At 29.8% G+C, this 26,367-nt stretch overlaps 3 protein-coding genes and 1 non-coding gene across 9 annotated transcripts; 3 read left to right on the top strand and 1 right to left on the bottom strand.

Moving 5' to 3' along the window:
• Nucleotides 1-1,321: 1,321 nt before the first annotated feature.
• TRNAG-GCC lies at nt 1,322-1,392 on the top strand. The gene has a single exon. It is a non-coding gene; the product is annotated as a tRNA-Gly (tRNA).
• Nucleotides 1,393-5,679: 4,287 nt separating this feature from the next.
• Nucleotides 5,680-8,672, top strand: LOC107020938. Of its 6 annotated transcripts, none has more exons than XM_015221476.2 (4): nt 5,680-6,284; nt 6,589-6,630; nt 6,781-6,875; nt 8,186-8,672. In XM_015221476.2, the coding sequence occupies exons 1-3, from the start codon at nt 5,912-5,914 to the stop codon at nt 6,855-6,857; spliced, it is 492 nt and encodes a 163-aa protein (XP_015076962.1). In that variant the 5' UTR covers nt 5,680-5,911; the 3' UTR covers nt 6,858-6,875; nt 8,186-8,672. The 6 variants fall into 6 exon arrangements, with proteins under 6 accessions (XP_015076962.1, XP_015076960.1, XP_015076961.1 ...); XM_015221474.2 differs by having other exon boundaries at nt 6,577-6,630; XM_015221475.2 differs by having other exon boundaries at nt 6,577-6,630; nt 6,781-6,888.
• A 2,281-nt stretch (nt 8,673-10,953) lies between these two features.
• On the bottom strand, nt 10,954-19,974 carry LOC107020940. Its single transcript, XM_015221479.2, has 3 exons — nt 19,865-19,974; nt 19,683-19,795; nt 10,954-11,317 (listed from the first exon to the last, which is right to left on the bottom strand). Exons 1-3 carry the CDS (start codon nt 19,972-19,974, stop codon nt 11,055-11,057), a joined length of 486 nt encoding a protein of 161 aa, XP_015076965.2. The 3' UTR covers nt 10,954-11,054.
• Nucleotides 19,975-25,302: 5,328 nt separating this feature from the next.
• On the top strand, nt 25,303-25,724 carry LOC107019323. The gene is made up of 2 exons (XM_015219850.1): nt 25,303-25,373; nt 25,490-25,724. The coding sequence occupies exons 1-2, from the start codon at nt 25,303-25,305 to the stop codon at nt 25,722-25,724; spliced, it is 306 nt and encodes a 101-aa protein (XP_015075336.1).
• Nucleotides 25,725-26,367: the final 643 nt, after the last annotated feature.

Genomic DNA, 26,367 nt, shown 5'->3' with positions numbered 1-26,367 from the left:
TGTAAACATACGTACCACTTCTTCTCTTCCACATAATTGAAAAACAAATATCTCATTTATGTCAAAGTCTTTAAAGAAAACCTACCTTTTCACACTTTGATAATCCATTTTTTTCCTACCCAGTGTTAAGAGCCTACGTTGGAGGTCTAATCCGACTAAACTCGGATCGGGCATTGCAGAGCTCACTCAGGGGTAGAGGTGGCGCTCCCAACAAGATCTTTTTCATAACCAGGGCTCAAACTTGAGATCTTTGGTTAAAGGTAAAGCACTCCCACCATTGCACCAAAACCCATGTTGATACTTGATAACCAACTTGGTTAACTTAAGTAGCAAAAAGATTCTTGCATACTATTTCAAACTTCAAACCATTCTGCACAAAACTCCAACCTTCTCAATAAAATCATATTAGAGAAGATAGTAATCAAACGAAATCCACAAAATTAAACTTTCCCATGATTGGAAATTATCGCGTAAGATGTTTATCTTACACTTTTGGAAACTCTTAATAACATGAACTCTCACATATCTATGTAAGACTATAGAGTTATGTGTTGATATTGTGTTATCAAATTATAATTATTATTATTTTTAAAAAAAGAGAGAATATATTAGAAAATAACAAAAGAGAAAAGTTTTTTTTTATTTCTCTTGTTGAATTAATTAAAAGAAAATCTATTTTATTCATGGGCAAAAACTAACTCGATCCCAAAATTAGATTCATAACTTAACATTTTCTCAAAAAATATATACATAAAAAATATTTACTATGATATGAATATATTTATAAGACACAATACAAATCTTCAAAGAGTAAATTTTCTAAATGGTTATTCATGTTTTAAAAAATGTCTTCAAATAGCACCTTTGTTTTTAAGATCAAAATCACTCAATTATCACTATTTTCTTTTTTAAAAAAATGTTTTAACACTTATATTTCAATTCTCGCCTAGTTGACATGCTATGTCATTAAAACCTCTTCTTTTTTTAATAATAGACGTATTTAATTCATCAAATCTATTTGACTAAAATTTTAGTCTTATTTCTACATATTAAAATCGAACAAAATCAAGCGACACACTACCCTATTTTAAGCAACAAACACAAAATTCTTAGAAGGAAAAGAGAACTTCATATGTGGTTTAATGAGGTAGATTATCTTGTTGTTTTATTTTCGTCAAATCAATTCATTAGATATATTATCTAGAACTGCAAATTAAAAAGAATACTAAGTCAACCTGATTTTATTTTATAGTATGAATATTTGAAATGGTAACTTGTTTAATATATTAATATAAAAAAAATTGAAGGCTTTAAACAATAAGCACCAGTGGTCTAGTGGTAGAATAGTACCCTGCCACGGTACAGACCCGGGTTCGATTCCCGGCTGGTGCAAACATTTTCAGCCTCAGTTTTTTCCCTCTTTTCTTAGTTTCAATCTGAAATTTAGTAAATTTATTTTACATGTTTTCTTTTGTCCGCAATAATAATTTAATATACTTGAAGAAAGAAGATAGCATTGAAAACCGCAAGAAAAAGAAGAATCATAAAATGAATACCTTAAGATGTGATATCAGTTAATAGTATATGAAATGGTTTTAATTTGGTAAAAGAGTGTTTGCATTATATGGTTGATATTGATCGAGGGATCTGAAAGATATTTTAATATTGTTAAATTAATATGCGAAATGATTTAAATTTGGCATAATACATAAATATACACTTTAACTTAGGCTCATTTTACTCGATGTGCGCAAATAGGCACTTAAACTTGTCTAAAGTTGAACAAATAGACATGCGAGTCCTACGTGTCACAATACATGTAGGACCAAATTTCCATGTAGGATGCAATGTAGGACGTTTCTGTCTATTTGTTCAAATTTATACAAGTTTAAGTGTCTATTTGTGCACATTCAAAATTGAAGGATATAAATGTAAAATGATGTTAAGTTAAAGGGCAAATTTATGAGTTATGCCTTTAAATTTTGTGAAAGGGTGTCCTCACTATGTACAAGAAACAAAATTTAGATCTCTATAATTAAAAGAATGTGATAAAAAATCAACCTTTTTTTTCATTTGATTACTATCCAAAGTTTTTCCTAACTACTTTTTTTAAAAATAAAAAAAGCACTAGTTTGAAGAAATTTTCATACTTATGAATCATTTATCATACTTAAACTTTATTTTTTTTTGTACTATGAAGAATAACTATTTAACACTTACTATAATGCCATTAATTTTGAATAATCATAAACACATAAATTTTAAAGTATATTACAAATTTAAAAAATTTAATTGAAGTTCAAACTAAACGATGATATGCAAATCACTTCATGAACATTAATTTACATTATTTATTCATATTATTGTATAACTGATCAATAATATTAAAAGTCAATTAACCATCAAAATAATTAAAGGCCAAACACATACACGACCCCTCGAATTTGTGCTTATTTTTTGTATCGATACTCTGTCTTAGCTTTATTTTTTAACCCTTCAACCCCATTTTTGATATATCATTTAAACACAAAATACTATTTTTATGATTTCTTTATTTTTAAGTATGCTCTTCAACTGTAATTTTACATTTACAAATCGACATCCGTCCATTAGATTTTCCAAAACAATGACCAAGGAACATCAATTTTTCTTTTTTGAGTTTCTCTATATTTTTATATAAAGAATAGTCGATGAAAGTGAAACAATTTTCTTTCTTTAATAATCAGTTAAATTAAATAAAGGCTATCTGAATTTAACTCACATACTAGAGCCTTCTAATTTTTAAATTCAACTCAAAATGGGTAGAATGAAATACAATAAAAAGGAAAGATTTGTTTAAAACACTATTAAAAAAAGTTACAATTCGACAAATTCGATATATTTCATTGGGTTGTCATTGATATTTTAAGAAAAAAAACTAACATATTTTCGTCAATTATTTTTCATGCAAAAATATAGAAAAACTCTCAAAAGTAAAATTTTATTTTAAAAAGAAATCAAAATTCTTCCGTCAATTTTTATTTTTTTTACAAAACTAACAGACCAACGTCAATTTTATAATACAAAATTGTAGTTGAAGATTATATATATAAAAAATCATGAATTTATTATTTTATATTCAAATGATACATAAAAAAATGAAATTGAAGAATTAAAATGAATAAAGCTAAAACAGAGTGCAAAAATAAAATATGAAAGTGAGTTAGAGGGGCTATCTATGTATTTGGCCAAAGTTTGATGGTGTACTTTGAAAATCATATTTATAAATGTCATTGAAAATAATAATATAAAGAGAATAATATTTGTATTAGAAAATAAAATTTTGGCCTTTATTAATGAACATATTAATCTTGTATAAAGTGTGCATTATTGAATCAAAATAGACAACTCAACTAATTGTTATTTGTATTTTGTTAATTTAGTATGAGATAAAAATATTGGAAAAGGCTCAAAAATATTCTTGAACTATCAGAAATAATTCACATATGCTCTTAAATTAAGTTTTGGCTTAAAAATACCCTTCTATTAAAGTATTGAATCACTTTTATCCTTATTTTTAACAGAAGTGTGTTAAGTGTCACGTGGATGCCACATAAGCACCAAACAATCTCACCTCCACATAGACTCATAAAATCTTAATTACTAATTTTACTCTCATTTCTCTAATAGATACAATTTTCAATCATTCTTATTTCTCTAAACATAATACGATTCCCCTTTCTTTATCTTATACGTTTTTCCCTCCCTCTTATACGATTTCTCCTAAGGTTTCACAAATTTCTTCTCATGATCGCACTTGCAATGTCCGGCAACTCCGGTGATCTCGCAGTCTCCTCAACTGGCGGAAAGACGGCCCAAAACTGGCTCAAATGCCGACAACTTCTATCTTGTTGCCGCTGAGGTAAATTCTTTTCGCCATTGGAATTCTCTGACGATGTCGAAATTAGATTATTGCTCTTGTCGTTGCTTATTTGAAGATATTATTGAAAATCCTCAAAATCATAATCCATAACAATATCAATTCATGTTAGAACCAAAAAGAGCTTTAGATGCAAAAGGGAATTATCTTCTTGAAATGCCTACAGGACTGGTAAAACAATTGATTTACTTTCTTCAATTACAAGTTACAGACTAAAAAGGGTTTTGTTGTTCATACATCACTCTAATGTAGACTGTAAGGATGTTAGACTCCATTTGTGTAGAGGATTTCAGTTGTTAAGTGAGAGGAAATCTGTGAAACCTTAGGAGAAATAGTATAAAAGGGAGAGAAAATCGTATAAGAGAAAGAAAGGGAATCGTATCATGTTAAGAGAAATAAGAATGGATGAAAATTGTATCTCTTAGAGAAATGAGGGGGAAATTAGTAATTAAAATTTCATGAGTTTGTGTGGAGGTGAAGTTGTTTGGTGCTTATGTGACATCCACGTGACGTTCATGTGGCACTTAACACACCTCTGTTAAAAGTAAGGGTAAAAGTGACTCAATATTTTAACAGAAGGATATTTTTGAGCCAGAATTTAATTTAAGGGCATATGTGAGCTATTTTTGATAGTTCAAGGATATTTTCGAGCATTTTTCGTAAAAATATACATTGGTGTTTAATTCTATATTAAGATAAATATAATATAATTTAAAGAAAATTAAATTGAAAAATAGTTAAATAATAGATCCTTTTTTTACCAACTATGTTAACCTTACTGATTTATTTGAATACTTGTATGAAAACTTACTTGCTTAAAATTTCCACATAACTTACTTAGGAATTTCAAAATTCTCAGGTAATTATTTTCTAAATAGATTATTCTTTTTGAATTTTATTTGGTGGAAAATTTTGCACGGAATTAGATTATTTGTGATTTTTTTTGTAATCTCCATACATTTTTACGAAATTTATATTTGTATTTTGTATAATAGAGATATAAGTTGGATGAGTCAAAATGTCTATTATTTTTTTAAACGGGTGATTTAATGACATAATGTATCAACTAGAATAAAATGAGACTTTTAAGGTATTTAGTAATTTTTAGAAAAAAAGTAATTGTTGAGTGGTATTATTATTCTAAAAAAATAAAATATTCTGTATGAACAATATTTAAAACATGAATGAACTATTTTGGAAAATAATATAAAGTTCAAGTAACAAAAATATTTTTGGCAGCATACAAATTTCTCCTTAATAAACTAATCTGCTTTTAAAAAAAAAAATAAAAAACAAAACTATGATTTTACTTAAATGAATTAAAAAAATGTTAATGACATGACATGCTAATTAAGAGAAAAAGAAATTCTTTGAGAATTAAGTATTTCGGAGAATAAGGAGTAGTTGTAATAGTTTAATCTTAAAATTAACATCATAATGTTTAAAGACAATTTCAAACACCTAGATGATAATTTAATATTCATTTAGTGTGAGGTTTGTTAATTGTTATAATAATCCATAGATAAAATGTATAATATTGAATTATTATAAAATTATTTATTTATTATTTATGAATAAATTATCATATACATAATTAGATAACTCTCGTAATATAGCTTATTCAACATAACTTACTCACAATAAGTCTAGGAGTATTAATCCTATCACAATGAAAACTAACCAATAAAAAATAATTCATTTTATTAAATATGGATAAAATAATTTTACATTTTATTTGATTTTATATCTACGTTCAAATAAATTTTAAAGATAGAAGGTAAATGGTGTGATGAGTGATCGGAATAGCACCGCCGCGTCTTTTCACTTTTTGGGTCAGAGAGCGCCTCCAATAAATTGTTTGATTGGATAAATACCAATTAATCACAAATTTTATCCACTTGCCTCGTTTTTTGCATTATCCATCTCCTTTTAACATACTCTATTATTTTTCTCCTCAAAGAAGAAAAAAAAAACAAAAAAACTTGAGCAAACATGATGAGAAGTCAACAGGATCAACAATCTAAGCTTCTTTATGAGCTTTCTACTTTGATTTTCAATATCCTCCGATCTCCAACTACGCCCTTTGAGTTTTCCGATCAGTCACCGGTTATCCAACGCAGTACACAGTTGCCGACAGTGAGGCCGATGCAGCAGATTACTCCCGCCGGCTTTGCTTCCTTGCTTCTCGGTATTTCCATGGCTTTGATGCTATGTGGATCTGTAACCTTCTTCATTGGATTTTTCATGATGCCTTGGATTATTGTGTTCGTTATGGTTTTGTATCTAGCTGGAATTGTTTCTGTTTTGTCAATGATTGGACGAGCTATTTTCTGCCCTATGTCTTCATCACAATCGCATAGTCAACGTAAGGATTCTTCTACTCCTCTACAGTTTTTTTGATTATGAGTCTTCTCTCTCTGTTTGCACTTTTTAGTTAATGATTTGGGATTTCCTTACCTGTGCAGCTTGGTCTTACTTCTTTTGTATGTCTCGCACTTGTTTGCCCTGTTACTTGTGCAGGATTATATGAACTCTCTTTTGATCTATTGTGAATATTTCATTCATATTTTCTGTTCGTTAGATTGTGTTGACTAGTTTAGAATATAGATCTAGGTTATATTTAAAACTCTTACTATAGTAGTCTAATGATTTAGCAGGTTATTTGCTAGGTATCAGCTCATATAAGTTAAACTCCTTAATGATGAAATCAGGTATTGCTGTATAAGTTTTGATGATTATATACTCGCTTGACACTAGTATGCACTTATGCTAATCAAATCGAAATAGAAATTATGAGATGTTGATAAATTAACTTATAATGCCTTCAGATTGGCTAAAAACAAGTTAAAACTCTTATAAAGGTGCGGAGGTTTGGCCGGGAGAATTGGACAGGAATGAATGTTTCCATGGAAGTGAATGTAAAAGCTTTATTTCTTGAAAGAATGAAAATTGGAAGGTGAGGTAGCTTGGTGAGTTCTGTGGGTAATGTTTTCTGGTAGCTCTGATATTTCTTTTGTTAAGAACTCATAATTTGGATTTGACACTTTTATATATCAGAGTTTTCTCCTTTTACTTTATATTTGTGATTTTGTCAATATGACTTATTCTTTCTACGGTCTCCTAATTTACTGGTCGCCACAGTTCTTATGCAAATTGGGTTAATATGTTAAAAACCAAAATCACCTCATTAATTTTGGTGCTTTCCAAACTTAAGGATCAGTTAGTAGGGGTTGGGATTTCTCCAGATAGGATTCAATTGGTTTCTTGGGGCTTTCCAATATAGTATTAGCAACTATTTGGCCTGGAATTTTTTGTCCACATATCAGATTACCTTATTTTTTTGTTACTTTCGTCAACTTGGCCTCCATTTTTCTTAGGCTTTGCAGTAGCAGAGTTAGTGGAAGTATAGGGAAAATAGTCACAAGAAGATCAACTGCCAAGAGTGGGGAAGGGGATGGGAGTGTATTCCACTTTGCTAAAGTTTGATTAACTATATCTAGAAAAACAAATGTAGTATATAAGGACAAAGTTTAACTAGATATAACAGAATTTTGTCCATTAAGACTGAGTAATAATTTATAACGTTTTTTAAGGTATAAGAACTTATTTTGCATCAAAGAGTTGTAATTTAAGATGGTGGATTGATGATCTTGCATGTCAATGGAATTGAATGAGGGCATGCAGAAATTTTAAACTGCAATTTGTGGAGAACAGGGAACTTGTTTGTGAGGGAGGCGTCACAAACAGTTCTTGGCACCCATAGTCGTATATTCTCAGCATTTACATTCTACCTATATGAGAAGACAACCTAATTTTAAGCCTCTCATTGACAAGCTATGTAGTCAGTACAATCAGCTTATGAAATCATCAGTTGCTTTAACTGTTTAAGATTTATAACTTGTATCTAAATTTGTAAGGGGACTTCACTACAGCTCATTAGCTTCTACCCGTCAATGAAAATTGTATGGTAGAGATATCAGCTTTATTTGTTCCTCCGCTCAATCAGTCTTGCTGTACAAGTGTGCTGTTTTCCTTCATGTGGTGATGTTAAGATGCTGGTGTGGTGATAGTTCAGTTCTTGTGATATCTCATGTTTCATATCTCTATTGACTCTTGTATATTTGTAGTTTTATGTTTCTTCTGAATGATTGATGTGATAATGTTGAGATTCTCATGTCGCGCAAAGATGTATTTTCCAGTTTTATGTGATTTTCCATGTTTCATACTCGTCTCTTTTGGCTCATTTGTTTGTATTCTGTATTGCAGCGTGTAAAATATTGTGAAACAATTTAAACAATTGTACTGGCACAGAACAACGGTGAGGAGCATGGTCGTACTCTTTACTAGATGCAGTTTCCTGCAATGTTTAAAGAATGTATGGAGGATGAATACATTGCATGCTGGTGTTTGTTGCTGGAGGACACAGCTTAGGCATTTGAAAGTGAAAATATTTGATTAGCTACAACTTTACTGTATAGAAAGACACAAAATGGATGTGCATGTTATTTTATCTTAGTGCAACTATGTTGTATTTCTTGTGCCATTACACATGTAGAAACAACACCCCACCCCCACCGCGCCCCGAGTGATATTGCAACTACAATCAAAGCTTGATTAGTATTTCCCTGATATATGATCATGCCCATTGGAACAATATTTGAACTTGAAAACTCACTATCTGCTATTGCATATTCTATTTTTGTAACAAAAGCCACATATTAACTATGGTGTATGTTATTGATTTTTTCAGTTTTGGAACAGTTTATTTTAGAAAATAGGTTCATTATAAATGAGAGATATTACTTTTCTAGCAGTAGGGAAACAAATCACAAGTAGCATTTCGTATCTACTTATTACCTATATCTTTTGCTTTTACTGATGTCGCGACGTATTAGCAAGAAAAATGTATACATTAACTTTGTGTATAGTACCTCATATTTTTTTTTCATGTATAGCTAATTTTTGCATGAGTTTAAAATAATTATTTTTTAAAATTGAGTGTGGAGTTTGGATTTTAATGTAGAATTAGGGTGTAAATGATTTTCAGCCTAATTCTTAAAAGTCATACCTAACAACTCATTTAATACTATGACCAGAGGAAGCCAATTTAAATCGTTATCCCGATAGTTATTCTCTTATGTTACACTTTTTAAAAATTAAATTGACTAATTCTCAAAGTTAAATTAAATTGTATTAATTTGATATATTAATTAAAAAAATTAATTATATAAAAAACGATACGAAAAATATTGTAAACCACATATATATTAATATAATAAAAAAATACATCATATAATGTTAGTCAATATTATTATAGTCTGACTCTAATAAAAATTATGACAATTCAAAGTGGAGAAGATCACTCGTTCGGTTTCTATTAAAAGTATAAGAATGAATGATCATTTACGTGCGTACATTTGAATGATCATTTACGTGCGTGCATTTGTTTGCCCAAGATTGGAATTAAGAAGTAAAATATATACTCTTAGTTTCATATTAGTTCACTATCTTTTTTTAGGACAACTTTCACATATAACAAATAAAAAATTTATATTTGTATGTTATAGCAAAATTTGCATAATTGTGCTCCATAGCAAGCATAGAAACTGTATAATTCGCTATACATATACAGTTGAAGCAAATTGTATAAAACGAAGTGTATAAAACAAGAAAGAGAAAGATACTTGCGCAGAGAACTGTATAAAAACGAAGTGTATAAAACGAACTGTATTATTATAAGTGTATAGAACGATTATATACAATTTGAATTTGTATAAAATGAGAAAGAGAGAAAGACAAAAGAGATTTGACAAGGAATATACAATTGAATCGAATTGTACAAAACGAGAAAGAGAGAAATTGGATACAATTTGAAAATTGTATAAAACGAGAAAGAGAGAAAGGCAAAAGAAACTGGGCAGAGGAGTATTTTTATTGTATAATTATAAGTGTATAGGACGAAAATATATGTACTTGCATGTGTATATACAATTTTCTCACGCTTTATACAAACATAAACACAATTTATACATTTCGCTTGTGTTTGTATAAGTGAGAAAGGCGAGGGTGACGAGCGAGATTTGGGAGAGTGGCGAGCAAGATCTGAAAGAGGGGAGAGAGGGGAACAAAAATATATGTATTTATATAATTTTCTCTGCTTTATACAATTAGAAACAATTTTTATACACTTGTGTTTGTATAAAAAGTGAGGAAGCGAGCGAGAGATTGGAGGAGAGTGGCGAGCGAGATATTTGGGAGAGAGGCGCCTGACATTTTTTTGCAACCGTTAGCTATGGAGCACAATTAAATCAAACCCTAGCTACTCCATTTATTTTAGGTTATTAGTTTGCTATTATATACAATTTTCCCTTTTTTTTATTTGTATATTAAGGAACTATAAATAATAGGATAAAATTACTAATTCAACTCTTACCAACTTTGGACCTTTACAATGCTTCTTTTGATTTAATAAGTTAATCGATTAATCTAGAAAAACTATTTTTAATATAATGATCAACTAGTATAGAACAGAAGGGAGTATAATTGAATTAGAAAAATGCTATTGTAAAAAATCATCTCTTATATTTTATTTACAGATTTTTTTCAATGATATTCTATCTATTTTTGTGAAGATTAGGGTGTCAAAATCCTTCGTCCAACTCGTTTATATTTGACCAAGGCAATAATCTGCTAATTTTTTTAAAATAAAACTTACTTTGAGCTTTTACTTCACCCTGGGCGAATATGCAACTCATATTGATTTATAAGAAATTTAATCTTTTTTTTTTTAAATATGTTCTTTAATTTGATATAACTTTTATAGCCATAATATAAGGGAATATCTTTTTTAATAAATTATAAAAAAATAAAATTAAAATTTTAAAACTTAGTAAAAATTATGTGATTTAGAGTATGATCCGACTTTTAGCTTATTTAAGCCTAAATAACATTTTAAACGGATCAATAATTCTAATATTTCTTAAATTCAATTCAATACAAGCAAGAAAAAAAAGATTCCACAACAAACATGATTTAATTCGAACATCCAAATAGAACATTGTAACAAAAATATAAGAAAGAAACACAAGTACATCAATTTTTTTTTTTTAAAAAAAGAAGTTGCATGAATAAAAGGCTAGCCAGTATGGATGTGAACTCCAATAGCAATAAGGAAGATAGTAATGAGTGCAAAATAGAGGACAGTATGAACAAGTACAGAGAGTCCACTAGTTTGCATATTCCCAAACTCAACTATTTTGTGTCTACCAGGCAATTGAAATAATAAACCTGGACTCAATAGTACAAATAACACCACTGCTATCAATACGGGCCCCCAATCAGACATCTCTATTTCTTTCTCTTTTTGCCTTATTTTTTTTGTGTATATTGTTTCTGTATCTACTCTTGTTATTTGTCTTGTATATATAGTTCAAATGAGTAACCTTTAATTTTAATTTATTCTTTTTAACATAAAGTATTATTGCATTAAGGAAGGAATCAAATAATCAGTGTGGATGCTTAGATTTGCGGAAAGACAGTTTCATTCGCTTTTTCACTTACATTAATCAATCGTTACGGTAATTACTTATTCCCGAAATAATAGTTGTCCATTATTAATTTGACACACTGCTTAAGAAATAATAAATAAAATGGGTAACCAAAAATCTTTTTGGCAAGAATGATATTTTACCTTTTAAAATATTTTCAAACATTTAATTTAACTAAAAAAAGAAAAAAGATTAGTTTAGTTTTAAACAGAAAAAATATCATAAACTTTTTAAAAATTTCTAGCCAATTTTTTTAGTCATTTAGCATTACCCTATTGGTAATATTACGATATTATTTTATCGACTTTAAATGTAATTATTTGAAAAATGTGTTAGATGATAATTAATATTTAATACCAAGGATTAAATACACACAGAACTCTTGATTTCTAAATTAAATTTTTTTGTCAGAAATGTAAAAAGTCTATAATAGATACCTTTTTAATTTTATAAATAAACTAGTATTTTTTTTCCATTTTTAGTTTAAGAGAATGAAAGTTATAAGGGTAAAAATATCCAAAACGAATCTAGTTTATAGTATGAATATGTTATTTTACCATTCTGGTCAAATTATGGCCAAATTTTCTGATCAAAAGGATTTTTCCTTTGTTTAGTATATTACACGGCTTTATTGGACAGAAAGAATGTGTGTATATATATATATGATTGTAAGGTAAGTAAGTATATACTCAAATTGATTCATAATGGAAAATACCATATTCACAATTTGCTATGAATACTCAAAATTGTGGTTTGTGGATATTCACTACTACTTCTGCCATTTTTTACTTTAAGAAATTCGCAATTAAACAACTAGTTTATTAGTAACTTTCATAAATATGTTGCGATGGCTTCTTGAAATCAGGTAACTAACTTGTAAATAGTTCATGCAAGCAATTTCCTGAAACAATCGAATAAATAACTTTCTAAAAAGCCTTGCAATAACATTTTTCTTCTATATTTTTAGAAAAACCTAATATAAATTTATTTTTTTGGGCGCTAAAAATTGTAAAAGAAAAACAAAGGCAACCAATAAATTCATTTTCTAGTCTTGTGTATGAAAAATCTAGTTAGGAGTGTCATTCGCAGAATAGGCATTGCAACACGCAAATTCAAATAATCAAGTTTTAATATGAATATCGACATATTAAACATCACATGAAACCCAAAAGAAGAAAAGACAATGTGATACGATGAATATATTCCATCTCATTTTATATGTATATTTTTGGATTCTGTTGGTCTGAATGACGTATTATCCCATGACTTTTGGCATGGGTTGGTGATGGAAAATCTAGACCTTTGTCCTACACATAGGAAGAAGGGAAAAAATAAATATTGGTTTAAGGGTTTATACAATAACATGATCGGTTGAAGGATTTATAGATCTCAGAAAAAAAAAAGTGCCGATTGCCTTGGTTGGGCAATACAATTACACAATTGATGCACAACTCAACGAGGGCAATATGAGTTTTTAAGATAACTTTGAGATTTTTTAAAAATGGGTTTATTTCAATTGTAACACATTGGATTTCGAAAGAATTAAAGAGAAGTTCGTACAAGTCATCCATTATTTTTTTTTGTTTTAGGTTAACTTCAAACGATCATATCTTTTAGCACATAAAGAGTTAGGTAGTCTATGACCTGTCAAATTAAAGGTCTTTGAGTCTTCTTTCCAACACCGCCACGATTGCTAAGAGTCAAAAGTTCTGCCCGTTTGAGTGAAGTCTCTCTATTTAAGGCACATCAATCGTTTTTAGAATGGTAGTTTGGTCTTTTCCTTTTTCCTTCTAAGCCTGGCCACATTTTTCTTCACCCAAATAAGGGTCTAATCAGATGCTAAACCACCTTTTCGTGTTCCTAAACACTTACAGAAATTAGAGCGAGGTTTCAAGAGGAGAAAAGCTAGGTTTTCAAGCGTTCTTCAAGATTTATCAATTTTCGCCAAAAACACTGCTCTTTTCATGTATGTAAGGCTTCTCATAGTGTTGGACTTGTTCGTCCTTACTCCATACATCTAAAGTTTATCCATGAAATCATTGTATCTAAATGATTCTTGCGTAGTTCTTGAGTTTGAGTTCAATTCCTTAACAATGGAGGTTGTTGATTCTTTTGTGTTGTCAATCTTTGGTAAAAGTTATATTTTAACAGGGATTGTATGAAAAATTCCATGTGTTCGTATTGAGTTTGAGAATCAAGAAGTGTTTAGGAGAAATTTCTCAATTCTAAACTAATTTGGGCACTAATTCGAGCTTGAAAATTTGTCGGGGTTCGTGGGAGGGGTCTGGTGTGACACTCCATGATAGCGCCAAGCTTGAACTTCAGTAGTTCAGGCCTTGGTACGATGAGCCAGCAGTACGTCAAGGCCTGACTTCTGAAGTTCAGGCCCTGGGGCGACACACCAACAGTACGCCAAGGACCTCTAGGTCAATCTTTTCTTGTTTCATCCGACACATGTTCCTTTAAGTTGTGGCTATGTTTCCCTTCCTTGGATTAACGCATATAAGCTCCATTTTCCTTTGAAATTCCCTGCATGTCCTAATAACATGCCTCTGGTTACGTTCAAAACTAAAGTGAGTTTAAGAGAAAAGTTCAAGAGTTTTTATTGAGTTGATTTTGAGTTCCTAGTCCTTTTTTAAAACTCTATTCATAATTATTGAATTGCATTATGTTATGCATTAAGGTTCTTGCGTTCATTCGTTCATGTTTATATTTCAGCATGAATCCTATGAATTGAGTATTCTTGAGATGAGTAGCATCATTAAGTTATGAGTATTAAGTTGTCTATATTGTTATTTAGATCCTTGAGTTGATTCGTTGATGTCTATATTTCAGCATGAACCCTATTTTGAGTTATAAATCTTGAGAATCTTTTAAAGTATATACTTATGTTTTAAACTGAGTTTTTTGAGGTTAGTTTAAAGAGACATTTTGAGAAAATTTAAGGGAACTATGGACCCGTTTGTCCATAGATTTTCCAAGTAATATTTGGGGAACAATTTGGCAAATAGTGTTTGTCCGTACAATTTATCATTATTTAGCAAATATATTTGACAAATATCCCAAACACTCAACTAGTTTTTTCTAGTATGTGGATCAAATCTTATTATTTGGGATCTTTTAAAATTGAAATTTACACCAAACTTTTATCTTTTACAAAAGCACCCTCTATAGTAGTTGTTTGCAGTGTAGTACATAATTTTTTACGTAAACACCAAAGTAGTGATGAAATATTAGTGAATATAAAAGTGATGATATGATTGTTGATGAAAATGATGAACAATCAGTTTAGGGTAACAGAGTCATGTTCTTTGACTACTTCACGATGTATGAAATGATGTTTGTTGCACTCACTCCAAACTACAACATTACTCTATTGACATGGACACTACTTGTTTTATTGCAATAAAGATCCAATTGACTTGTAATACAAACTGATAATTAGTTTTAATAATTTTTGTAACTTACGGGTAAAAATCATATTTTTCTTTAAAAAGGTGAAATATGTTTCCAAATACTATGGTCAAACACATGGTAAAATTTCACCTCTATCGTATTTGCCAAGAATATTTAGAAATCTATGGCCAAACGATAGCTAAGTATTTCCAGATGCATCATTTTTACATTAAAAAAAGAGAAACTTTGATTTCTAAAAAGAGTTTATGAGTTCAAAGATATTTCAAAGCAGTTATCTCTTTTAAGAGGATAGTTAGAGCAATTATATTAAACCAGAGAAAAAACATGTTTTACACATTTGAGCATGAGTATATATTATGAGGAGTAGTTTTGAGAACCAATATGAGGATTAATTCATAAAACCCACCGTACTCCTCATATTCCATGTAGCCAACATGGATAATATATCGTACTTTTTAGACGAATCCTTATTGATTTCAAACATAGCTTAGTGGATCCACTTAATTGAGGTATTCTATATCCCGGCAAGGTATAGGAAAATCTGGCAGCGTGGGCGAGATGATGTATAATGACCTCAACTAATACAATAAATGCGAAAGTAAAGCGAGAATAAAAGTCTAATACATAAAATATTGCAGAAAGCAAAGTCAACTTAATTAAAACCTTTAAAACATGATTGTCATGTGTACAAGATTCTAAAGTATTACAATCGAATCGAAAGAAATATACAAGTCTCAAATGACATTGTTTCTTAAACTTTTGAAATCTTGATAAAATATATGAACTAATTAAGCATGAACATGGAGATCTTAAATGTAGTATTAACGAACTCAGGTATATGAATTAGCCAAATATATGTAAGTAATTATGATTATATATTAACAATATAAATTAGTTCTATATAGTTAAAATCATTATTAAATTTTAATTTAATTGAATATCAATACTTTTGTGGATGGATCATGCATTATGAAATTGGTGATGGTTTGAAATCTGAGTTTATTGACGGTGTTAGAGGTTTTATTAGACATGCATGATACTTGATATTTTTATGAATGATGGATTGGTTAGATGTCCTTATAGTGCATGTAGATGTTTGAAATTTTTAATCCAAATACAATCATGGTTCATTTGTACCGTAATAAATTTAAGCCTAGATATTTGTATGGATTCATCATGAAGAAATAGATTGATTGAATAATATGTTTTATATTTTCATGTCCGTGGATGAATATTATATGCTTACACCACATGGAAAAATTAGGATTGAACATGATAGAGTCGCACAAGATAGGGTTCAACATGATAAAGTTCATGAAAGTGACAATGATGTTTTCGGGTTCAAGGTGAGATAGAACCCAACCAATATTTTGATAAAGCTCCTAATGAAGAATTATGATGCTTCTATGAAAAACTAGAAGAGGCTAGTCATCCACTATGTGAAGGGAGTCTGCATTTCACCTTGTCGGTTGCGCTTAAATTAATGAATATTCAATCAGATTGGAGTTTTTCTAACGGGCCTATGAACACAATGATTGATCTTTGGGTGAACTAATTAATTTGGAGTTTAACATACCTAAGAACTTTTATCCGACAAAGAATTTGATTTCCAAGTTAGGATTGTCGTATGATATAATTCATTATTCTGTTAATCGTTGGATGATGTTTTACAAGATTGATAGTGAATAGAAAATTGTAAGTTCTGTGGACATGCTCATTATCAGAGGACTTCTATTGAAAATATGGTCCCAATTAAGGCAATGTATTATTTACCTTTTATTTCTAGGTAAAAAAATTTGTAAGCATCGATGAAGTCGGTTCCATAGATGAGATGTCATCGTGAATATAGAAGACCACAAGGTGTCTTGTCTTATTCATCTAACGGGGAAGCATGAAAGCATTTTGATAACATATATTTTGATTTTGCTAGTAAACTAAGAAATATTAGATTGGAGTTATGCGCATACGGGTTTACACCATTCTCTATTATTGTCTTACATTATTCTTGTTGGCATGTATTTATTACTACATATAATCTTTCTCTTGAAATGCGCATGACAAGTCCTTACATCTTTCTAAGTTATGTTATTTCAGGTTTCGATAATTCAAAAAAGTTTGATTGATATCTATTTATAATAATTGATCGATGAGCTCAAACAATTATGGTTTAAAAGCGTATTAATTTATTATGTATATCTACCAAGAAGAAATTTATTATGTGTGCTTCTTTAATGTGGACTATTAATGATTTTTTTTACATATATGATGTTGTTTGGTTGGATGGAAACTAGCTTGTCTACATTGCATGGAAAATTGTAAGACATTCACTTTAATACATAACAAAAAAAAAATACATGGTTTGATTGTCATTGTCAGTTTTTATCAAAATGCAGTCAAGAAAAATAAGATTGAAAATGACCTTATACCTCCATTACTTGCAGGACATCAAATTCGGGAGAGAGTTTTTCAATTGTCTAAAGTTATATGAGTTTCATCTTCTAGACTTTCTGTATATGTTGAACATAATTGGACCAAACAACCGCATATTTTGAGACGATGAAATTGAAACAATCGAGAAGGAAGAATGGAAGAATGATATAAATTAAACAAGTGAGGAAATGTGATAGACTGATAGACTATAACAGTATGTAAGTTCAATTATTTTGCTAATACTAATTATATTTAATTGACTTAACTCATATGCGGCCCCTTAAAGTTGTCCACATATTTCACTTAGACACCTCAATTTAGCCTCATACCTATTGAACACTTTATATGTTCAAAAATGGTTCCTATTGGACACAAAATGCTTACGTGGCAAAAAAAGTGTATCCACGGCCCTTAAGCGCGTGAAACCATTAGAAATGATTTTTTTTCTTTTCTTTTCAACTAATAAACCTAATTAATAAATATAAAAATTAAAAATGTCTTCTTCCGGCATCCCTATCTGTAGCTACTTCATCTCTTTACGCACCCACCCCACCCCCTCCCCTCCATCTTTTCTCCCATCCAATCAAATTCTTCTAGTGTTCTTTCCTCTTTTTTTTTCTATGTAAATTTAATGAAAGTCTCAAATATTTCGACAAAATTTCATTGTTCTCGATAAAAATATTATACCGCTGAAGCAATTGATTATTTTCTTTTCTGTAAAAGCTTTTTTTTTTAATTTTAATTGTTATAAATAATTATTAGTGAAAAGAAGATAAAAGATAACGAATAGCAGGTTTTGATGCAATCAGAATGAAAGGTTAATGAGGAATTAGCTTAGATGGACAATAATGGTGTACTAATTCCGGTGAAAGGGATAAAATTTAATGGAGAAGAAGAAAAGAGTGGAGGCTATGGTTGACTGGCGTTGAGACACAACGAGGCCAGTGAAAAGAGAACGAAGAAGAAGCATGGAGGTGACAATTAAGATCGACGGAGAAGAAGAAGATGGGTGGGTGGAAGGTGGGGTGGGGGTGGGTTCATTCAATTTTTTGTTTTCTTAAATTGTTTTTTATTATTTAAATAGATTTTTTTGTAAAAAAAATTATCCAATTGTCATGTGTCATCGCTTCTTTGGTTCATTTACTATGTTTGAGCATTTGAAATACACACATATTTCTCTTTTATTTGACTATTTTTTTGTGTTAAATAGGTATAACTTTTTTAAGTTCAAGTGTTCAATAGGTACAAACCTATATTGAGATGTCTAAGTGAAATATAAGGACAACTTTAAGGGGTCGCATATGACTTAAGCCTATTTAATTTATAATTTTTATATATTATCTATGTGAATTTGCATATAGATGTCATGGTGACACTGACAAATTTTGTGATCATCTTGGAGTTAGCCAATCTAATAAGGCTAGAAAAAAGAAGTCTTTGAGGCCTATAGATGTGGATATTCGAGGATTTCTTTATTCTGCATCGTAGTCGTGCAATACTAATACTCATTTATTTGGAACTACATATCCTGAACTTATTATCCTCAATATCGTCGATCACAAGGTGTTTCCTCTACTTTATAGTCTTTAACTTCATGACGTAACAATGTCCTACCGACAAAGTGTTATCATCGGGCACAACACTTATTGGCAAATAAGATATCAATTTATACTTAATCTTCATCTCCATCTCCATATCTGTCTACAAAGTGTTTCTTTCATATTCCAGTTTAAAGTTTATGTCTTGCTTAGAGTTATCCTCACATGCACGTACATTCAATGGATTGGCGCCATTTGACCTGTATCATTTTATGATGCAGATACAGGTAGCAAAGATTAATACCCAACACTTCGTTGATTCAATTAAGCATTCAGAGTCAGTGGTGACCCTTTTTTATCTTTGTTATATCATTTCAGCTTTGTTATTAAGATGATCGGGGTTTTTGTCCCAACATCCCTCATAGTATTAAAAGCTTCATAGATGGTTAGACATTGTTAGTTTATTATTCTTGTTCATTTTAGTTGTTTTGTTATAAGACTTGAATTGCCTCATTGGTCAATTGAATGTTTCCTTTACAACATTCTAAGTTTATTTTATGAGTTTATCTTTGTTGAGTAAAGTCTTCCACCGGGTAGGAAGCCAAGTCAGGGCTTCACTTAGGGCCAATAATAAATCTCGAGTGTCGGTCACATCCAGGGTGTAGGCTCGAGAAGTGACTTTTTTTCTTCGCCATCACAACATGGCAGTATCATTTAAATAAATAGCTATTATACGGATTTTGACAGTTTCACTCGTTAATGTTTACATGCTCGAAGTAAGCATCTATATTTGCCAAAAATATTTCTCAACGCCTTGGGCATTTCTTTCACCACGAAACTCCTTTGATTTAGGAGCTTCAATACGTGTTTCACGGATAGTAACAAGACTAGCAACTCCCGCAATGACAGTCTTATCAACGTGCTTTTTCAAAGTCTTAAACTCTCTATGAAAAGAGGAGAGAGCTTCAGTGAGTTTGAGTTTAATATTGGTCATCCCTTCCTTGCTCACTTACTCAAGCTCAGTAAGTTTATTCTTAATCTCATCAAGACCCTCAAGATTCAATGATTTAAGAGAACAAAAGTTGTCCTCAACAATAAAATATCGCATATTCAAGGCCGCCATGTTACTTGGCAGTATTTTTCCGAATCTCCTACTTTCTTTCTTGAACAACCTTTTCGTTGCGTTGCGACTTCGACGTCATGCTCGAACCTACGCTCTGATATCATTTGTCACTTGTCTATTTTCAAAGATATCGTAAGACATCCAAATTGGGCTTGCACAACACAACTTAAGATCAGTGTAAACAAAAAATTAGCACTGAAGTGTAATAACAAAAACACCATAAACAGTTTGCAAGAAACAACCAACAAGAAAGCAAAGTCAAGACCAATTTTGGGAGCCAAGTGCCAACTTTCATTTTTATATTTCTCTAAGTGTTGTGAATACAAATGTCATGTCCCGAGCCTACACTCCGGATGTGGCTGGCACTTGAGAACCATTGCTAGCCCCAAGCGAACCATTGGCCTGACTTACTTACTCAGCGGAAAACTTAACTTAACAAGATAATCTTAAAAAAAAACTTCAAAGAGATATAAAACTCAACCAAAATGACAACTGAAGTCTTTAAACTACATCTGAATGATAATGCAAAGACAATTGAACTACTAATTATCAATTGAGCCTCTAAAACAAGGATGGGTGTTGGGACAAGAGCCTCGAACATCCTAACAATAAAATATTGAAAACAAAGTAAAAAGATTCCTCCAGAATGAAATGAGGCTCATCAACAGACTTTGAGTGCTCAACTGGATCAACGCGGCGCTGCGTGCTGATCTTAGTTACCTGCGTCTGCATCATAATACGATGTAGACCAACTATCGTATATACATTAACTGTACGAGTATGTGAGGTGGAATGTTAAACAATACATAGGCTTGAAAAGATTCTGAAAGAAACACTTACCTTGACTCTTCTCAATTTATGAATAATTAACTCAAAATAAAGCAATGAAACACATGCAACATATGAAAAGCTTTATAAAACAGTTAAAATAACGTAGTTTGATAATAAAAATGCAATCACAAACTCAAATTTACTAATATAATAAAGTAATATAGTTTCTAGGGTTTTTCTCTAACCGACAACCAACACTATGAGCCTAAGTGGTGATACATCGTCTTGCCCACGCTGCCAGAACTGTCTTATACGTTGTCGTTATATAGAATGCTTAACTTATTGGATCTACATGTCTATGCTAAAAGCATCTTAAGGAGTCATCTAAAAAGTATGATCCTTTATTGCCCATTAGGCTACATTGTTTATGGAGATTTGAGTTAATATGAACTGACATCCCCATACCGATGCTCAATACTACTCCCAAAATATACTTAACTCATATGTTTTTAAGACAAGCTTCTTACTTTGGTTTGAGATAATTACTTAATACTTAGTTTAAAAGCTCTCTTGGAATCAGAGTTCTCTTTCTTACTCAAATGTGAAAACATTTTAAACTCTTTGGAATACTTAGTTCCCTTATAGCTTTTTGAAAAATGAACTCAACTCTTTGCTATTTACTTAACTCAAAATTTAAGTTTTAAAACAAAGTTAAAACGTTTGTGACTTTATAAACTTCTCTTAACCTGACTCTTAACTTTACTTAACTTGAACGAAATTATGGATTCAAGGATTGGGATTTGTAATTGGAAAGATACCTGATGTTTTGGAGTGTTCTTACATAGCAAAACATGAGTAAAGATCACAAAATCACTGTCTTTGAACAAGTCCGCGAGCAGAGTTACATTAAAATATTTATTTGAGACAGAGGAATCCGCGTCCTAACCGCGACTCGGATCTAATGTTTGTTCAGTGGGGAAGCAAGTCCGCGACGCGACTTGCGTGCCGAATCCCACTCGATTCTTTCCCTCTTCATTTTTCAGCCCCAATTCGCCTAATCTCGACTATTGTTCTCAAATGCATTTTATATTCCGACACCCAGCATATATATTCAAGAACCTAACTCAAAATAACTCTAAAACTCAATGTTAAGATCTCAGAAACTCCTCAATTTAACCCAATTCAAGAACGACATTCAAATTTGAGAATACATGTTGAAAATATCAACTTTCAAACTCTTTTCAACGACGAATTTCGCTGAATTAAACATGTTTGGAGCATGAGTAAACGAACCCAATGATATGATAGACTCAAATACCTTGTAGGATCAATTCCTTGGTGAAATCACAACTAAAATCGATTGTTCTTGGCGAATCTTGCTTTTCCTCTTCTTCTTTCTCCTGTTTTCTTTCTCCAAAAATCCTAACTCTATATTCTTAAAGAGTAAACTGACTAAGTTCAATTTAGACCCCTAAGTAATGATAAAAAATGAATTAAAATAAAAGGGTAAGAAAAAGACCAAACTACCCTTCTAAAATTCGGTTTTTAGACTTTCCTTATTCCAACAACCCAACTTCCAAAAGACATAACTTATTCATACGAACTTGAAATTGTGCAAACTCGGCGGCGTTGGAAAAGTTATTCCAAGAACTTTTCAATCATATCTAGAAATACACCTAACTCATCCTGAGCTAGAAGTTATGGCTGTTTCAAGTTGACTAAAACTCAAATTATTCTAACTTAACAAAATTTCCAAATTTTCATTCTTTTCCAAAACTTATTTTGTTACATTATTTGAAATTTAATGTTTGATCATGAAAATTTGAAATACAACTTTTCAACTTGAAGGTATAGTTCAAATTTAAAAATCATGTTAGTATAATCTATTTTTACACTCATTTTTCACTTTTAACATTATATTTAAGTACATTCAAACATGAATATGAAACATAAACATTAAAAAAGAATAGTGAAACACTTGTTATTAAACTAAACATTAACAAATATTTGGCATTTGACCATAGTATTTAATATGCTTTTTTAACTATTTTGAAATATATGGAGCAACATTTAAAAATTAAATTAAATTTTTTTATTTTGATAAAAGAATATTTGAATAATATTCATGTTTGAATGTACTTAAATATAATATCATAAGATAAAAATGAGTTTAAAAATATATTATACTAATTTTTTTTAAAATTTGAAATATACCTTCAAGTTGAAAAGTTGTATTTCAAATTTTCATGATCAAACATCAATTTTCAAATAAAGTTAAAAATAAGTTTTAGATAAATTTTAAAAGTAGATATTAAAATGATACGAAATATGAATGTGAAAATTTTTTAAAGTACTATGAATGAAAAATGAGAAAAAAGAAATAGAAATAATTTTAGTGATCAATATATATTATATAAGTGACCATTTAAAGAATTAACTTGAATTTTTGTATGCTCATGCCTTTTTATTTTTAATGATAAAATAATTTTTTAAAAAAGAATGGGTTAAAACAAATAGGTAAATAATTATTTTTTAATGTACAAAATGAAAGAGTAATTAAATCAATTTCAAAATAAATTTAAGAAAAAAAAAGAAAATGAGAAAAAAGAGGAAAGAAAAAAAGAAGAAAGAGAAATAGGAGGAAAAGAAGAAAAACAAAATATAGATCTCATCAATTCAAATATAATAATTATATATTACTTCCTCATACAACTGGTGTAAGTTGTCTCATTCATAATAAAATTTTTCCTTTCTAAGACTTATACTATCTAAAAGTTAAGCCTACAAATAAAAGGAGAGCAAGGTCCCAACTCCCAAGAGAAAAAAAAAAAAAACTAAAACACGGTCTTTACGTAAGTATAAAAATTGGTTGTAAAAGATGTCCTTTGTTTCTAAATGTGGCAAAAAAGTCTTTCACAAATCAGCTTTATAGCAGCCCTTGGGTTCCGTTTTCGTGGATGGTCAATGGCATTAATTGCTCCACAAGAGTCTTCAAATAATCTCCCAAGGCTGGATGACAATTGGAATGACGTTCGAGACTCGTTGAAGCGTAATACAAATCTTGCCCGCTCTTGAAGTGCTGAAAATTAATGTAGCTTCTTTGGAGGCTTAATATTACGACATTACTCTTTGAATATATTAAATTTTAGAAAATATTACATAAATATCATAATATTAAGAGTTAATTACATTACATGTTTATTTTTTTCACATTATAAAAGTTTCTTAAATTTGATGAAATTTGAATAGTTTCGAAAACGTTTCGATACATCGCATTATGATTTCTGATACATTCTCGACATTTCGTTACATCGCGTTTTAATTTTTGATACATCACACAACGTCCCAATACAGTGCGTACTCGATATATCGCGTAAAATAGTGTATCCATTCAATACATTATATAAAGTAATGTATCATAAATACGAGAGAGTAGGAATTTTGTATTTTGTTCAAATGGCAGAGTATTTTAAAGAATATATTATAATAAATTGTACATTTGGATAGAATTTTTTTTGAATTTTATACTTTAGAAATGTATTAAATACCAAATAATATTTAATATCAATAATAAAATAGACAAAAAAAATTGCTTCTTAGTCTTTCAAATAAGATAAATATTATTAGATAGTCATTATAATATAATAAATAAGTAATAAAGATAGACGGAATCAAATAAATATGTAAAAGAATTATTCTCATTACAAATGATTAGTAAATAATTCAAAAATTGGAAAATTGAGAGGAAGACAGCTAGCGGATGCTGAAGCAAGCTCAAAAGTACGTGGTACCATCAGCTTTAAAGCAAAATGTCCATCTTCCCTTTTTGTTTGTGCTCTCTTTGACTTTAATATTCTCTCTTTTAATTTACTTATTTTAGTTTGTTTTCTTGATAATATTTAATTTTTAATTTTACATTATATATTTAAATATAAAATTAAGAATAATTTAATACATTTAAAATATTTTTAATTTAAAATCATGTACATAATTCAAAAAAATTATATTTTAAATCAGACAAACAAATTAAAGTAGAGAAAGTATTCATGGGCATTAGGTGGAAATTATCATAAAACCTCTATAAATTAAAATAGATGAGATCATGAAAATTTATTATTTTATAGAGATATTAATATTTAATCGATAAAATAATAATTATTAATTTAAAAAATGATTTGAGATTACATGAAGGTTAATTTAGATTATATCAAAATCATCGTATCTTACTACTTTATGTATCATATTTATTAATTTCACATAAAAAATATTATACATAAAGTATAATGAACATCAAAATCATTGTATCTTACTAATTTACATATCATATTTATTGAATTGTCATTATCGTGCAAACAAAAGAGCATGAATGACAAATGTGCTTTTTAATGAATATATTTGTTGGTTTGACCACAAAATGCATGGTGGGATAATAAGTGCTTATAAGATGTATTATCGTAAAAAATTCAACCTTGTGATGCTGGGATAATAAGTATTTATAAGATGTATTATTGTAAAAAAATTTATCGTAGGATATTAGAAGGTCATGAAGTGGGACAAATGGATCCAACAATGATTAATATTTTGGATGTTATCAATTTTGCAATCCCTGCTTGGAGAGAAAATGTTATGTACGAGACAATAGAAAATTATCTTCGACATTATAAAACTTGTTTGGGATGAATCCACAGTAAAATTGATGTCAATAACCTGGTGAATTATCTGGGTAAAAGTGATACATGTTCAGAGGTCCAGAGCTTAGAGAAGAAATTGTGGATACCATCGGAAAAGTGATGTTGATGTTGAAGTTGAAGGATGATACTATACCTGTGGAACCAATTTCACGTAAGGAAGCACTTATTACATCTAAAACTCTTGTCAATTTTGTGGTACAGTTCGAAAAGGCAACACCGGAGCTCTTGGATGCAATAAAAAAAGTTAGAGATAAGCTTCAAGTAGATTTGAATTTGAAGAAAAAATAGAAGACAATTAGAATCATATTTCACTAGATTGTCTTAGATATATTCGTACTTTTTATTCATTTATGATATTAATAGGACCATATATTTATACAGGGGTCTTCAGGAAATTTATTATCTTATTATCTTATCGAAATTTGTGATTTTTTCCATTGACCTAAGTCGAAACAGGAGAAAAATATTACTCTAGAGAGATTATTAATTTATCGAGTACTAATTTATAGAGGTTTTACTGTATTAGGAGAAATAGTTCATATATTATGTATGATATTACTTAGTATTATATGTTTGGTAAGAATTTGGGCATATGTATAACCAATTTATGGATTAGTTATACACTCTATATAGTATTATATAAGATGTTTTACTAATACCTTTTTTTTTAGATTAATAATATATAGGATTTAATACCATGGAATAAGTCCATTTAAAGACAAAAATATCCTTCAAATCATTTTAATCATTTTATTTACTTTCTTCTTGATTTTATGTTTTAGATTTGTACTAGTAAAACATAATTACCCTAAAATACCCCTAAACATGATTACACTTATGTGGTGTCTAGTGGCATCCACGGGACACTTAACATACTTCTATTAATTAGAAATTCATACTTTGACGAGAAAAGTAATTTTGAACTAGAATA

This window comes from Solanum pennellii, chromosome 5 (genome assembly GCF_001406875.1).
Source record: "Solanum pennellii chromosome 5, SPENNV200".
Lineage (NCBI taxonomy): Eukaryota > Viridiplantae > Streptophyta > Magnoliopsida > Solanales > Solanaceae > Solanum > Solanum pennellii.
This window is presented reverse-complemented; position numbering and strand designations above follow the sequence as displayed.